At 47.9% G+C, this 14,003-nt stretch overlaps 1 protein-coding gene across 8 annotated transcripts in view; it reads right to left on the bottom strand.

Annotated features, from left to right (window-relative positions):
- The window catches only part of RBM25 (RNA binding motif protein 25), a 333,704-nt gene that overhangs the window by 91,402 nt on the left and 228,299 nt on the right, over positions 1 to 14,003 (bottom strand). For all 8 annotated transcript variants that reach the window (XM_078659495.1, XM_078659496.1, XM_078659492.1 and 5 more), the window contains one exon: positions 10,560 to 10,710. In XM_078659495.1, the coding sequence (XP_078515621.1) occupies positions 10,560 to 10,710 (151 nt within the window). The remainder of the gene's footprint in view (positions 1 to 10,559; positions 10,711 to 14,003) is intronic.

The following is a 14,003-nucleotide window of genomic DNA, read 5'->3' as shown; positions in this document are numbered from 1 at the left end:
TCTCCACCACGCGTCCGACTAACGACGTCCCAGTCGGAACCGGATACTTGTCGCTGGCTTTGGCGGGCTTTGACGGCGTCGCACCGGCCGACCCGTGCCGAACTCCCTTCTTAGAGGAAACCTCCTCTGCCGACGATTTCGACACTGTCGAATCGACAGTTTTCTTCGACTTCTGTGGACCGGGGGCCGACGGAGTCGATGAGGCAGCGGGTTTTGGTGTTTTTGGTGGAACGGCCGCCATCTTAGGGACGCTCGAATCCGTAAGTTTCGGTTTCGTTTTCGGGTCGGCCATTTTGGATGTAGTCGATACCGTTGGTTTCAGTTTCGGTTTCGATACGGGCTGCGCAGCAAGTATGTCCGTGGCCGGGCCTGAAGGCGGGGCCGTGGCTTGCGGTACGGGGTCTTGGGTAAGGCCGACTGGCGATCCCGTGACCCGAGCCTGATCCGCGTAACCTTCGGGGCATAGCTCATCCCCTGAGCTATCTTCCGCGGCCCCATAAACTTCTTCGACGTCCCCTACCTCGTCGACGTATTCAAGGCCTTGACCCACGACTCAGTCGTCGTCTTCCGGATCCGCCTCGATGTCCGTCGCGGGCGGTGAAATTTGAAGATGATGGCTCTGGCCCTCCTCTTCTTGGTCGCCGAAGATGTTTTCTGGATCCGGGGCCGCTTGTCTGGCCTCAAGGCGCACCGCGCGCCAAAGCTCGAGTGTCTTCTTTGACCTGAATCTGGAGCAGGCCATGCAGTTGTCCTCGTTGTGGTCCGGCGAGAGGCACTTGTTACAGACCGGGTGCACATCGATATGTGGGTATTTCGACCCACAGACGTGACAGTATTTAAACGGGCTCCGCTCCATGCTGAAAAGTTGCGGTCGTGTTGCGATGAGAAGGCCTCGATGTCCGAAGAGTGATACGACTCTGTAGATTCCGACTCAAAGAGACGGAAGAACTCGAGACCGTGCTCAAACAATACCGACGCAATGAAAGTAAGGCCTTTTGGCCGTAAAAAAGCTATTTCTTCTCGGTTCCGACAGAGAGACGTCGAGACCGCATCCGAACCCAATGGCGGAAAAAAACAATCTGGGGATGGAGCCGATGCCCATGCGCACTGTAGTCCAGGGGAGGAGCCACCTATCTCAGGATACTTCGAAGACTCTTCCAGGACAACAATGTGCGATCATCCGGACCCAACACTAGGCGGCGATCTAATGCAAAAGATATGAATTTAGCAGCCCACATGCCTCGAACCTAAAGCTTCCCAACATACCTCTCAAAGAGGTGGCCACACCTGAAGACTCTGTCCCAAAGCCTGCAGCCTTTATCCAGCTACCAGCTTTCCCATTGAAATACATTGGGCGCCCGACGGCCCAAAAGCACCCTGCCGCCCGAGTGCCACTGGAAGAGCAGCATCTGTCCTATTTTACTTCCCTCACTTGTCCTGTGTAAGTGACCAGGAGCCCAGCTCCCACAGCCGCGTGGCCTGCCTGGCTAGCAGCCACAAACCAAAGGCTCCCTATCCTCATTAGGATTATATTGGGCCTACTCACTCTGCACCCGGCTGCCCCTGTGCCGCTGAGGGGGTAGCAACTGCACTTACCTGACCCTGGAGTCTACCCCCAGAACCTAAACTCTGCCATCCAAGTACTTACTCAAAAACCGATAACTTGATTTTCTCCATAGGATAACATTGGCCCAGCCTACCTCAACAGATGGCTCTCCTACATCCCAAACCGCCAGCTACGATCCGCCGACCTCTCACTCGTCACCGTCCCGCGCAACCGAACAACCACCAGGAGGATGCTAAAGACCTGGCTGTTCGATCAGTAGCGTGCTCCCCCAGCGTCTGAGACCCTCGCGGGTATGTAGTGCGCTTTACAAATGATGGATTGATTGAAGAACTTCTGAGTGAAACCAGCCAAAGTGTCAAGTTTTGCAACTTTGAAATATCCCTTAAAAATCGTACGATCAACGAAAACGAAATTACTCACCTCCTATCAGGAGAGACCCTAGTGCTGGATCTTTGTGCCCAGCACTGACCCTCAAAAGTAATTACAACCGTGATTTTCCGATAACCTGATTTCCTCCCTTAGGATAACATTGCCTGGTTTTTGCCTGAATTTTTTCAAGTGTCGATTTTCAAAACATACAAATATTCCTTAAAAATCGCATGTGTAACAAAAACGATTTCTTTCAACTGTTTACAGGAAATGCACCAGGGCTGAATCCAGGATCCAGCCCAGAGTAAGAAAAACATTCGTAAAGTGATTTTATTGCATTTACTTAAAACTTCCCATTGAGCTCAATGTTATAATGTGTTTAACTTGTGTTGTTATATTGCAACTACTATTGATTGCATTTAAAAGTATTGCTATTTGAAAGTATAAAAATGCAACATCTCATTCTGAGAAAGTATTTATGATACCTACTTGTGGTTCGAAAAACAACTATATATTTTTTATATACAAAACAATTGGCCTAGAGTTCAGTTCTTGAATGTGTGAGACCATTTGCTGACTGAGTGTGTACAACAAATGTTTTACACTGTCCTCTGATACTGCCTTACTGCTCGACCAAGCTACCACTTTAGAGAGTAAGGTTATATGTAACTTTAGCCTCTGCCATAACTCTGGGGACTCTGTGCATACTCTACCTTACTTTGGTGCAGTATATACAGAGCCACTTTCTTACACACGTTAATTAAAAACATGCGCGCTCCCGCAAGGTGGATGCCGCCACGAGTGCAGTGATTGAAAAGTGAAGACCACCGATCGCGATGCTGCTTGCATGTACCATCACTTGCCTGAATGCTGATGTAAGCCACTGCCTGCACTTCTGGCTAATCTCTTCGGCATCTCCGCAATGAGGAAGCACCCGCCGTTGCTCCCCAGGCGTTACTAATAGCTTTTGCCGTGGGGATTGAATCATCAAGGGTGCGCTTTGCATGTTGGTAGTGAACTACAACTACCAACATGCAAAGCGCACACCATACTGCCTAGCCTGCATTTTCTACAACAAATATGAAAGAACTGCTTACTACCACCACCGACAGCAAAGTAATACTATTCGTGTAGGGGCTGAGCTGGTACCACAACAAGGCCACTCTAGTGCGACTTGTATAAAAGTCTAAAAGAATAATAATGCCAAATGCGGAGGTGTTAGCGATTGTCCCATGCCTTGTGGGCCCCTCCCTCTCCTTCGATCCTCAGCCATAAGAATAATTTCCCTTTGGTAAGGCGTTGTGCAATGGCACTCATACTGTAAATTATTTACTTTAGATGCAGCCATGATTGGGGCCGCTGAGTAAAAAACAAAAGCGACATTGACCCCCTCTCCTCCATCCATACCCTTCTTGTTGCTTGTTACTTTTGCGGTCACCCATATATGCTTGGGCAGTGTGTACATTCTGCCCTGGTGTGCTCAACCTCCTTCCTCGTGGCTTCTTTATACTGCCACAGGGCGGCTTGCTCTAAGGTGAGAGACGAGCCACTACTCAACTCAGTCTTATATATTGACGACCTTCCAGGGAAGGAGCATGCTTTGCTGAGCAGATCAAGTGGTGTTTGGTGCAATAGCACCCAAGATAAAGTGCTGCATGGCTAAAAATATAGAAGGTCCCAAAGGGGAGTCCTATTGGCTATGCCAATGCTAAACCGGTTGTAACATCAATATTACTTTTTGGTACTGTGCTGCACATATCTGCACCACTTTAAATTCTTTCCTAGTCGGTCAACCGAAAGCCTTGAACACTATTTCCTAACCTCACTGTGCACAAAAATAAATCTGAAGGTGCTGACCACATACGAGGGCACTGCATGCTTACGTTAGGCATTAAAGGGGCTGACATTGCATACTTCCAAACAATGCCCAAAAAGGAGAGAAAAGCGCAAATTGAGCCAGTTCCAGACCCAACCACTAAATGGCAGAATGATGCAGAGAATCTGAATCTAGAAAAGATTATGGCTGCATAAAAAAAGAACAAAAAGAAAAAGAAAAGCAAGCAGCAGGTGTAAGAAAGTGACTGTATATAATGGACCAAAGTAAGGTACAGTGTGTACAGGGACCACAGTCCCCAGAGGTTTGTCAGAGGCTAAAGTTAGATATAACCTTACTCTCTAAAGTGGTAGCTTGGTCGAGCAGTAAGGCAGTATCAGAGGACAGTGTAAAGGATTTGTTGTACACACCTAGTCAGCAAATGGTCTCAAACACTCGAGAACTAAACTCTAGGCCAATTGTTTTGTATCAAAAAGATAGTTTTATTTTAGTACCAACAAGGTATCAAAATATACTTTCTCAGAATGAGTTACTGTAGTTAAATACTTTTCAAATAGGCATTAGACTTTTTGATTACAAGAGTTACAGTTGTTGCAATAGGCAACACAATTTCAAACACAATGAAACATTGAGCTCAATGAGAATTTCAAGTTAAATGCAATTAGTTACTTTGTAGATTACATTCCTAACCACAGGACTGGATCCTAGATTCAGTCCTGGGAGATGCACTGTAAACAGTCAAGTAAAAGCATTTTAGTTACAGTAGCGATTTTTAAGGAACATTATTGTAATTTAAACGTTGACACTTAGAAACTTTTCTAGTTGAAATTACCAATGTTATCCTATGGAAGGAAATTCAGTTTGCAGGTGAAGTAGGTTTGCGTTACTTTTGTAGTGCAGTGCTGGGCTCCTAGGTTCAGCACTGGGACATCTATCTAAAACCGGCAAGTAATTACGTTTTTATTGTGATCACGATTTTTAAAGAATATTTGTAAGTTTCAAAAATCAACAAACTTTTTCAGCAAAAAGCAGGCAATGATATCCTATGGAAGGAAATTTAAGTTACTGGTAAGTACGGTTAAAATTACTTTTCAGGGTCAGTACTGAGCTACAAGATGCAGCACTGAGGTCTCTCCTGATAACAGGTGAGTAAATCGGAATTCGTTGTTGGGCTGATTTTAGATGAATATTTTTAAGTTCCAAAACTCCACACTTGGAAGAATTTCCAAGTGAACCCAGTCAATGTTAGCCTATGGAAGAAAAGTGAGTTATCGGCTTGTAGGTAAGTACTCGACTGGCAGAGTTAAGGTTCTGGACATAGACTCCGGGGTCTCCCAGGGTCAGGTAGGTACAGTTGGTACACCCAAAGCGGCACTGGGGTAGCCGGGTGCAGAGGTAGTTAGGCCCAGAGTTATCCAATGAGAGGCAGGGGGCCTTCGGTTGGTGGCTGCAGGCAAGCAGGGCACGCGACTGTGGGAGCTGGGCTCCTGGTCACTTGCTCAGAGCAAATGGGGAAGTAGATTAGGACAAAGGTTGCACTGCCAGGGGCACTCGGGCAGCTGGGTGCAGGGTGCTTTTGAGCTGTCGGGCGGTCAATGTTATTCAACGGAGATCTTGGATAGTGGACAAAGGCTGCAGGCTCGGGGACTGAGGATCTTCAGGAGCGACCAATACTTCGAAGGGTAAGTTGGGATCTTGGAGGATAGTTAGGCACCCTGGAGTTGGGCACAGGGAGCCAGAGGGCGCCGGGGTGTCTTTGGACGTTGGGAAATCTTACCCTCTGCTGGTCGTGGTTGGAGGGGTCCCTGGTTCTGAGGCTGCAGGCGTCGTCGTTGAGGAGGGTCCTTGGCACTGGATTTCAGGTCAGAATCGCCAGGGGGACGTCCTCAGGGTCTTTGTTCACTCAGGCACAGGTCGGGCACAGCGTGTGCAGAGTGAGCAGGATTCGTGGTTCCTGGCTGGCACCAGCGGTATTGCTGTTTGAGCAGAGTCACTGCTCATGGGAGTCCCCGACTCTAAGAGGGTCAAGGTAGGCAGGTCCTCCGGGGTTCTTGAGGTTGCTGTCTGCAGGAGACGCCAGGATTTGGCAGGAGCAGGTTCCAGGATCAACAGGCCGGTAGGGCTGGGGCCAAGTCAGTTGTTGTCCTGTTAGCAGCTGCGAGGCAGGTCTTTTTCTTGATCTTCTTTCTTCTTGTGATATCCGTATCTGAGGAAGGACGTTTCAGGGAGCCCCTAAATACTAAATTTAGGGGCGTTACAGGTAGGTCAAGGGCAGGGACCAATGGGTCCCTGTCCTGGGGTGAGGACACCCCCTAGCCTGCTCCTCTCCTGTTGGGGGGGGGGGGGGGGGGGGCAGGAGCCTAGCTGGGATTGGGCAGGGCTCCCCCTCTACAAGATGGCCAGGGGTCGTACTTCACCTCACCTCCTCCACCGGAGGGGTGGAGTTGGCAAATGTTGGCACACCCTCCTTCCTGACGTAGTTTTTCCCGCCAGTCTTCCCGCCAGAGTGGGGGTAGAACGGGTGGGGGACCAGTTGCTGGGTACAGCAAATGGCCTGGAGAAGCTCTCAGAGGCGGTATGCCTTTGAAGCTTCCCCCTGTCCATCCGGGGGGAGGAGACATAGCACCTCGCCCAGGATATGCATTGTTGCAGGCCCAGGAGAGCGGGGGCTCTCCACTTAGGGGTGCAGCAACATGTCTGCTGTGTGGCAGCCTCTGCAGCCAGTCAACCCAGAGGTGGATTGTAGGTTCGGGTTTTGGAGGGCATCTCTAAGATGCCCTCTCGTGCATTTTACATTAAATTTCACATTGGCATCAATGCGGGTTTAATGTGCTGAGAAGTTTGATACCAAACTTGTCAGTCTTCAGTGAAGCCATTATGGTGCTGTGGAGTTCGTAAATGACAACCTCCCAGCACCATATACTCTTAATGGCAACACTGCACTTACAGTGCCCAGGAATGTCCCTGGGTACTGTAGGGGCACAGGGCTCATGCACCTGTGCCCTCACCCCTGGCATAGGGCACCCAGCTAGAGGGGTGACTGAAGTATGCCAGGGCAGTGGGTTCTGTGGGCATGGCACACAGGGATGTGTGCCATGTCGATTCTAGTTTTAGTTCTGTACTTAGGCACTCAGCCTGCAAAGGCAGTGTGTGGGTGCCAGGGTACAGGGCCCCTGAGGGTGGCACAATAAGTGCTGCAGCCCTCAGGGGTCTTCTCTGGTCACCATGCCCTGGGTACCTAGGGTACCATTTACTAGGGGCTGAAAGGTGGCCAGAGATGCCAATTGGGTATTTGGTTTCAGTATAGCTTTTTCTTTTTAGGGAAGGAACACAGGCCCTGGGTACCTGATTGGCAGGGACCCAGGGCACACTTAGTCAAAGCACATCAGCAGTTCAGAAAAAAGTGGGGGCATACCAAGGCAAGAAAGATGGCACTTTCTCACATGCATTTTACATTAAATCCCACACTGGCATCAGTGTGGGTTTAATGTGCTGAGAAGTTAGGTATCAAACTTGTCAGTCTTCAGTGTAGCCGTTATGGTGCTGTGGAGTTCATAATGACAACCTTCCAGCACCATATACTTCTAATGGCATCACTGCACTTACAGTGCCCAGGAATGTCCCTGGTTACTGTAGGGACACAGGGCTCATGCACCTGTGCCCACACCACTGGCATAGGGCACCCAGCTAGAGGGGTGACTGATGTATGCCAGGGCAGTGGGTTTGTGGCCATGGCACACAGGGATGTGTGCCATGTCGACTTTGTTTAGTTCTGTACCAGGACACTCAGCCTGCGAAGGGGGTGTGTGGGGGTGTCAAACTATCTGCACAACAGTGCAGTAAGTCAACCACCCACTGGCGTAGCTAGGGGGAGGGGGGTGAGGGGGGCGGGCGGTCCGCCCTAGGCGGCACTATTTTCGGGGCGGCGCGCGTCACTGATGGCCCATGGTGGCGGCCTTTATAATTTATTTGCAGACACTGACAGTGTCCCCAAATAAATTATAAAGGCCGCCGACATGGGCCATCAGTGCTGCGCAGGCGGGGGCTGCCGCATATTTGGGTCCCAGAGCCATCAGTGGTAGCACGCAAAAGCACTACCAATCAGGGCTCTGGGAATCATTTTTGACCAGCCCCCCCCCCCCCCCCCTGCCGCTGCAGTGACGTGCGTCACCACCATGCGTTGCGCTCTCGAGTCTGGGGAGTGCAGGTAGAGTTGCAGCGGCTTGCGGAACTTGTAGTAAAGAACCGAAATAAAGTCGGCAAAAGCATGTTTGAAGCACATTGGAGCCAGTGCATGTTTTGTTCCTGCTGAACACCTCGAGACCTGCTTCATACCGTCAGGGAGGTCACGGCGGCAGAGGGCTGAATGTGTAATCAAGCTACGAGGCACGGTTGACACAGAGTGAGTTTATTACAATATAATAAACGCTTTGTGGTGGTAATGAAAATGTCTCAAATGACTTGCAGCCGGTTTTATTGAAAAACATTTGTGTTTGTTGGTGTTACGAGGCCTTTGTTACGCCACTGGCTGGGCCAGGTTTTAATAATATCAGTGAAATTTGCAATGACTGGAATACCAAGTATTCCTGCACTGAGTTCCAGCAAACTCAAATGAGTCATGTGTTGCGAAGTTAAAATTGCGCAAACTTTTTAGGTGAAGTGAAATTTTGTTAAAACAAGTTGCAAATGTTACATGCATTACCTTGTTGAAGTGATAAAGACAGGGAAAAGAAGAGAGGAAGAGTGAAAGTGTGAAAGAGATAGAGAAATTGAAATAACTTACAACATTGAAATAACATTCCTTGTCCAGATCTGAAGAAGAACTGGAACTAACAACCTTCTATCAATGTGGGTGATTTAGGGTCGACCATCATTTGTTTTCTCAGTCAGTACGTTCCAAGTATGCAGGCACATGCTCATATGTGCAGTATGCAGGTTCCGAAGGAAATGAGGGTTAGCCACGATTTTATGCAAAAAGATTTGATTTTTGAAAAATAACATGCTCTAGGTTAAACTCAGGAGAAACGGTAATGGGAGAAGAACTATTGTCAGAAAAAGACGACCTCACAATTCAGAAGGTATGGGGAACATCGCATGAAACAGTGAGTGATTCCAAAAATTCTTTAGCAGCTTTCTCTGAAAGGACACAAGGTTATAGTGCGCTTACTGATGTACTGGGTTGATTCGCCCACTCAACTTCCAAATACATTCGATGTTTATTGATTAAGCAGACTATAGGTTAGAGAGTAGAGAGGAGATGCTGCCCTAACAGCCTTGCTCCCTAGTACCCACTAGTGGTGCCTATCTACAGGGCTTAATTTGAGCCGGTGGTTGCAGGTGGGACCCACTGGCACTCTGATACAGGTGGCCTGAGCACATGTCTCAATTTGCTTAATGGCAAGTATTGTATTGTAATTGCATTTATATAGCGCTTACTACCCCTGAAGAGGCGTCAAAGCGCTTTTCGGTGAGTAGCATGCTACTCTGGAACTTAAACACTTAGTTGATTTGGTGTAATGAAATTGAAAGTAATTTGTGTGGACATGTTAGAATATTATTTGGACTGAAAAGGAATAGTGGGGGATATGTGGAGTTGGACAAGAGGAAGTCATTGGGCCTCTTTTTATATTTAAAACCTATCTTTTGTTCGAACTAATATTTTTTGTATTTCAATTACAAACAGCATGCCAATCGCAGGCAGTTTAGCCTGCTTTGAATTTAGCAGCCCACATGCCTCGAACACATCGATTTAATGTCTTCTTCTCTTTAAGTGTATTGATCCATAATCCTGTCAGAGTAGTATGTATGTGAGGGGTTTGACAGGGCAGCTGCTGGAAAACGATTACTTGCACTGTTGTAGATTTAGGTTTCTCTCTGAGTTTTCCAGATCCAAGAGTGAGGAGCTCACTCAGTGCATTTTTTTTCCTTTGCATTCTGGAACTTGTAGTGTTGGGTTTATGATGGGATGAACAGGACTGGAAACCCCAGAGTGCAATGAAGACATATGGACGGGATGAGCTACTCAAGCTTGGAAATGGAGAACCTGAGAGGTCTGTGGTTTATCAGAGGAGGCTGTGCCACCAGAAACATCTTGTTCCAGTCCTAAGGCTCAACTGAAGTGAATTACGACTGCGACTCCCTAAATTCAATAAGTTGTTGCATAAAGAGCGGAGACCTGAACATGGTGTCCCAGTGAGAGGATGTAGCATTAGGGCCAGACCAATGCCTATGAGTGACACTTCCACGCGAGCAAAATCAAGCAATGAAGAGGAGGGAAAAATATAAATATTATAAATTACACCCATTTGAACAACGAGAAACTATAAGACTGCTGGAAAGCACCAGAAATTGACAGGCACGGGCATTGCTAGGTGGTCACAACCCAGGCTGGAAGGTACTGAATGTGGTGATGAGGAAGAAGGTTTCAAATACATGATAATGGGATGGAATAATGTAGTATGTATAACGTTATGATTTAAAGCATGCCAAGAATGTCAGAACACAAAAGCAGTGTGCGATTTCTCGGTCACTAGGCCTTGTGTGAAATGAACTTCTATATATCAATAACAAGCTGGAGGTTTTTGGTGTGACAAAGCCAAGCTACATGGTTGACTTCATTGGGGGCTCCGGAGCAAATACGTCCTTTTTCTCTGCAGCCCTCTCCCCTCCCCTTCCCCCTCCCGCCATCAGCCAGGGGCGGCAATCTGAGGGATAGCCCCGGGCGCCAGAAGCTCTAGCTACGCCTGTGCAACCAGCACCATTTAGCAAACAAAACTGCCAATTACATACTCGTTGCAGTTCAGCATCTGGGTCTGGGTGTCCTTCAGCTAAAAGTCGTTGCCTGATTTCCTCATGTTCTTCTTTCTCCCGTTTCCTGTCCCGCTCATCTGCTTCAATTTCTTTCTCACGATCTCGCAACCTCTTCTGAAATGCACTTCCCCTATAGCACCAACAAATTAAAAAGTAAACAATCTACCATAAAAGCAGTAACCAAGTTAAACTGAACTTGAAAGATATACTAGTTTAACAAAAATTTGAAATTTAACAATCAAGTAAAATTCAACTGATACACTATTCAGGGTACAATGTCAAATTATTTAAATTTAGTTTTCTGACTTACTACTTATATACCATAGAAAAAATGAAAATGTAAAAAAATAAAACAGTTACAGAAATGAAAAACTGCAAAAATAATCTGTGATGTCAAAAAAGAAAAAGGATATTTAGACACAAAGACCAGCATGGCATATCCCCTACATATCAAGAGAATCCGAAGTCGATCTAATCAATACTATACAAGTATTCAGGTAGCTGTTGAGAAAGTGGCTCTAAATATACGGGACCAGAATAAGGTACAGTGTGTATAGAGTCCACAAACCCCAGAGGTATAACAGAGGCTAAAGCCAGATGTGACCTTACTCTCTAAAGTGGTAGCTTGGACGAGCAGTAAGGCAGTGCCAGAGGACAGTGTAAAGCATTTGTTGAACACAGTCAGCAAAAGGTTTCACACACTCAAAGACTGAAATCCAGGCCAATTGTTTTTATATCAAAATATATAGTTTTATTTCTAGAACCAACAGACATCAAGAATATACTGTTCTCAATATGAGAGGTCTCAGATGAGTACATTGCAGAAAGGCAAACTTTGTACAGACAATAGGTACAGGGGTTGCAGTAGGCAACACAATTCTGCACACAATTTAGCATTGAGCTCAATGGATTTCCTTATATAAACACAGGTGATTACTTTGCAGATTTACTTTGGTAGTTCCGGGACTGGCTCCTAGGTTCAGTCCTGGGGTCTAAGCTGAAAACAGTTTAGCAAAAACGTTTTAGGTATTGTAGTGATTTTTCAGGAATAAAAAGCTATTTTAAAAGTTCACACTTAGAAACTTTTCAACAGAAATCTGGGGATGTTATCCAATGGGAGAAAATTCAGGTTTATTTTATTTATTTATTCAAAGTTTTATATAGCGCGAACAAGATCCTTACAGATATCAGAGCGCTTCACAGAGACAGGGGTAGGGGCAACAGGAATGAACAAGATAACGGGAGCAGCTTAGCACCTTAGGAGCTTCGTAAATATACCTCCCCAGTGCTGCGCTGTCCATTATCCAGTGCTGAATGGACGTCCAATGGTCGCACGCAGCACTGGGGAGGTAGTGCCCGTGACGACCGTTGGCCGACGGCAGCACTTAAAGGGTTAGTAATCACTAAACATAGTAGGATAACAATAATGTACAGAAACATATCAAAATACAATCAGGTAAACAAGTAATATAAATACACCAAAGAGTAACATATATTGGTCGGTAGAAAGAGTAGCGTAGTAGTGAACCCATAAGGTAGGAGTATAGTGCCAAAGGGCAAGGTGATCAGTGATAGAGCGATGCAGAGTCTCAGATCCAGTATTTGTAAAGTTCAGGAGATCTTGGCCAGAAGGATTGTTTTCACCTCTTTCTTGAAGAGTGCAGTGGAGGAGATAAGCCTGGTTTCCGGAGGGAGCGCATTCCAGATCCTGGGTGCCATTCCTGAGAAGGAGCGCTTGCAGGTAAAGTACGATCTCGTAACTTTCGTAATCCAGTACTGGTCTCCTGGGGCCAGCACTGGGGTCTCAACTCAAAACAGATAATTACGTTTCAGTATTTCGTATGATTTTTAAAGAATATTTCCAGTTTTCAAAAGTAGACACTTAGAAGAAATTTAATAGAAAAGCAGACAATGGATTCCTATGGAGAAAATACAAGTTACTAGTAAAACCGCTAGGGATTACTTTTGCGTTTCAGCACTGGGCTACAAGGTACCGTACTGGCTCCTCTCCTGATCACAGGTGTGTACTTCGGAATTCGGATCATTTTATAGGAATATTTCAAGTTTTCAAAAGTAGACATATAAGATTTTTCTAGTCAAACCAGTCAATGTTATTCAATGGCAGGTAAGTGAGTTACCGGTTTTCTGGTGAGTACACGAATGGTGATGTTGTGGTTCTGGGCATAGACTCAGGAGTCCCCCAGGGTCAGGTAGGTACAGTTGGTTCACCCTCAGCGGCGCAGGGACGGCCGGGTGCAGAGGTAGGTAGGCCCAATGTTATCCAAAGGGGGACGGGGGGCCTCCGGTTGGTGGCTGCTGGCTAGCAGGTCAAGCGGCTGTGGGAGCTGGGCTCCTGGTCACTTGCTCAGGGCAAAGGGGGTACACCCAGCGGTACTCGGGCGGCTGGGTGCAGGGTGCTTTTGAGCCATCAGGCGCTCAATGTTATCCAATGGAAAAGGTCAAAAGGGAACAAAGGCTGCAGGCTTGGGGGCGGAGACTCTCCAGGGGCGACCAGCACGTCGAGAGGTAAGTTGGAATCTTGGAGCACAGGTAGGTACCCGAAAGGGAGGCGCAGGGGGCTTTAGGGCACTGGGTGCAGGCAGGGGTGTCTTTGGGTGCCGGAAAAGCTTACCCTCAGCTGGTCGCGGTTGGGGGGGCTTGGTTCTAAGTCTGCAGGCGTCGTCTGGTTCGTCGAGGAGGGTCTTTGGGCACTGGACTTCGGGTCCCAGTCGCCGGGGGGACGTCCTCGTGGTCTTGGACCACTCGGGCACGGGCACCAGGGGGGGTTGTTGCAGCAGAGCCTCTGCTGACGGGAGTCCCAGTCTATAAGAGGGTCAAGGCAGGCAGATCCTCTGAGTATCCAAAGGTTGCTGTACGCAGGAGTCGCCGGGATTTAGGCAGGAGCAGGTTCCAGGATGGACAGGCCGGTAGGGCTGGGGCCAAGTCAGTTGTTGTCGTCCTGTTAGCAGCTGTGCGGCGGGTCTTCTTGATCTTTTCTTCTTTTGGTATCGGGATCGGAGGAAGGAAGGTTCAGGGAGCCCCTAAATACTGAATTAAGGGACGTTCCAGGTAGGGCAAGGGCAGGGACCAATAGATCCCTGTCCTGGGGTGGGTACACCCCCTTGCCTGCTCCTCTCCTGTGGGAGGGGGGCAGGAGCCTAGCTGTGATTGGGCAGGGCTCCCCATCTTCAAGATGGCCGGAGCCCAGGGTTGTGCTTCACCTCGTCTCCCCCACCTGAGGGGTGGGGTTGGCATAGGCTGGCACACCCCCCTTCCTGACGTAGTTTTCCCTCACAGTCTTCCCGCCAGAGTGGGGGTCAGAACTGGTGGGGACCAGTTGCTGGGTACAGCAAATTGTCTGGAGAAGCTCACTGAGGCGGCATGCATTTGAAGCTTCCCCCTGCCCATCCTGTGGGATGAGAC

Source organism: Lissotriton helveticus, chromosome 9, assembly GCF_964261635.1.
Source record: "Lissotriton helveticus chromosome 9, aLisHel1.1, whole genome shotgun sequence".
In the NCBI taxonomy this organism is placed as follows: domain Eukaryota; kingdom Metazoa; phylum Chordata; class Amphibia; order Caudata; family Salamandridae; genus Lissotriton; species Lissotriton helveticus.
This window is presented reverse-complemented; position numbering and strand designations above follow the sequence as displayed.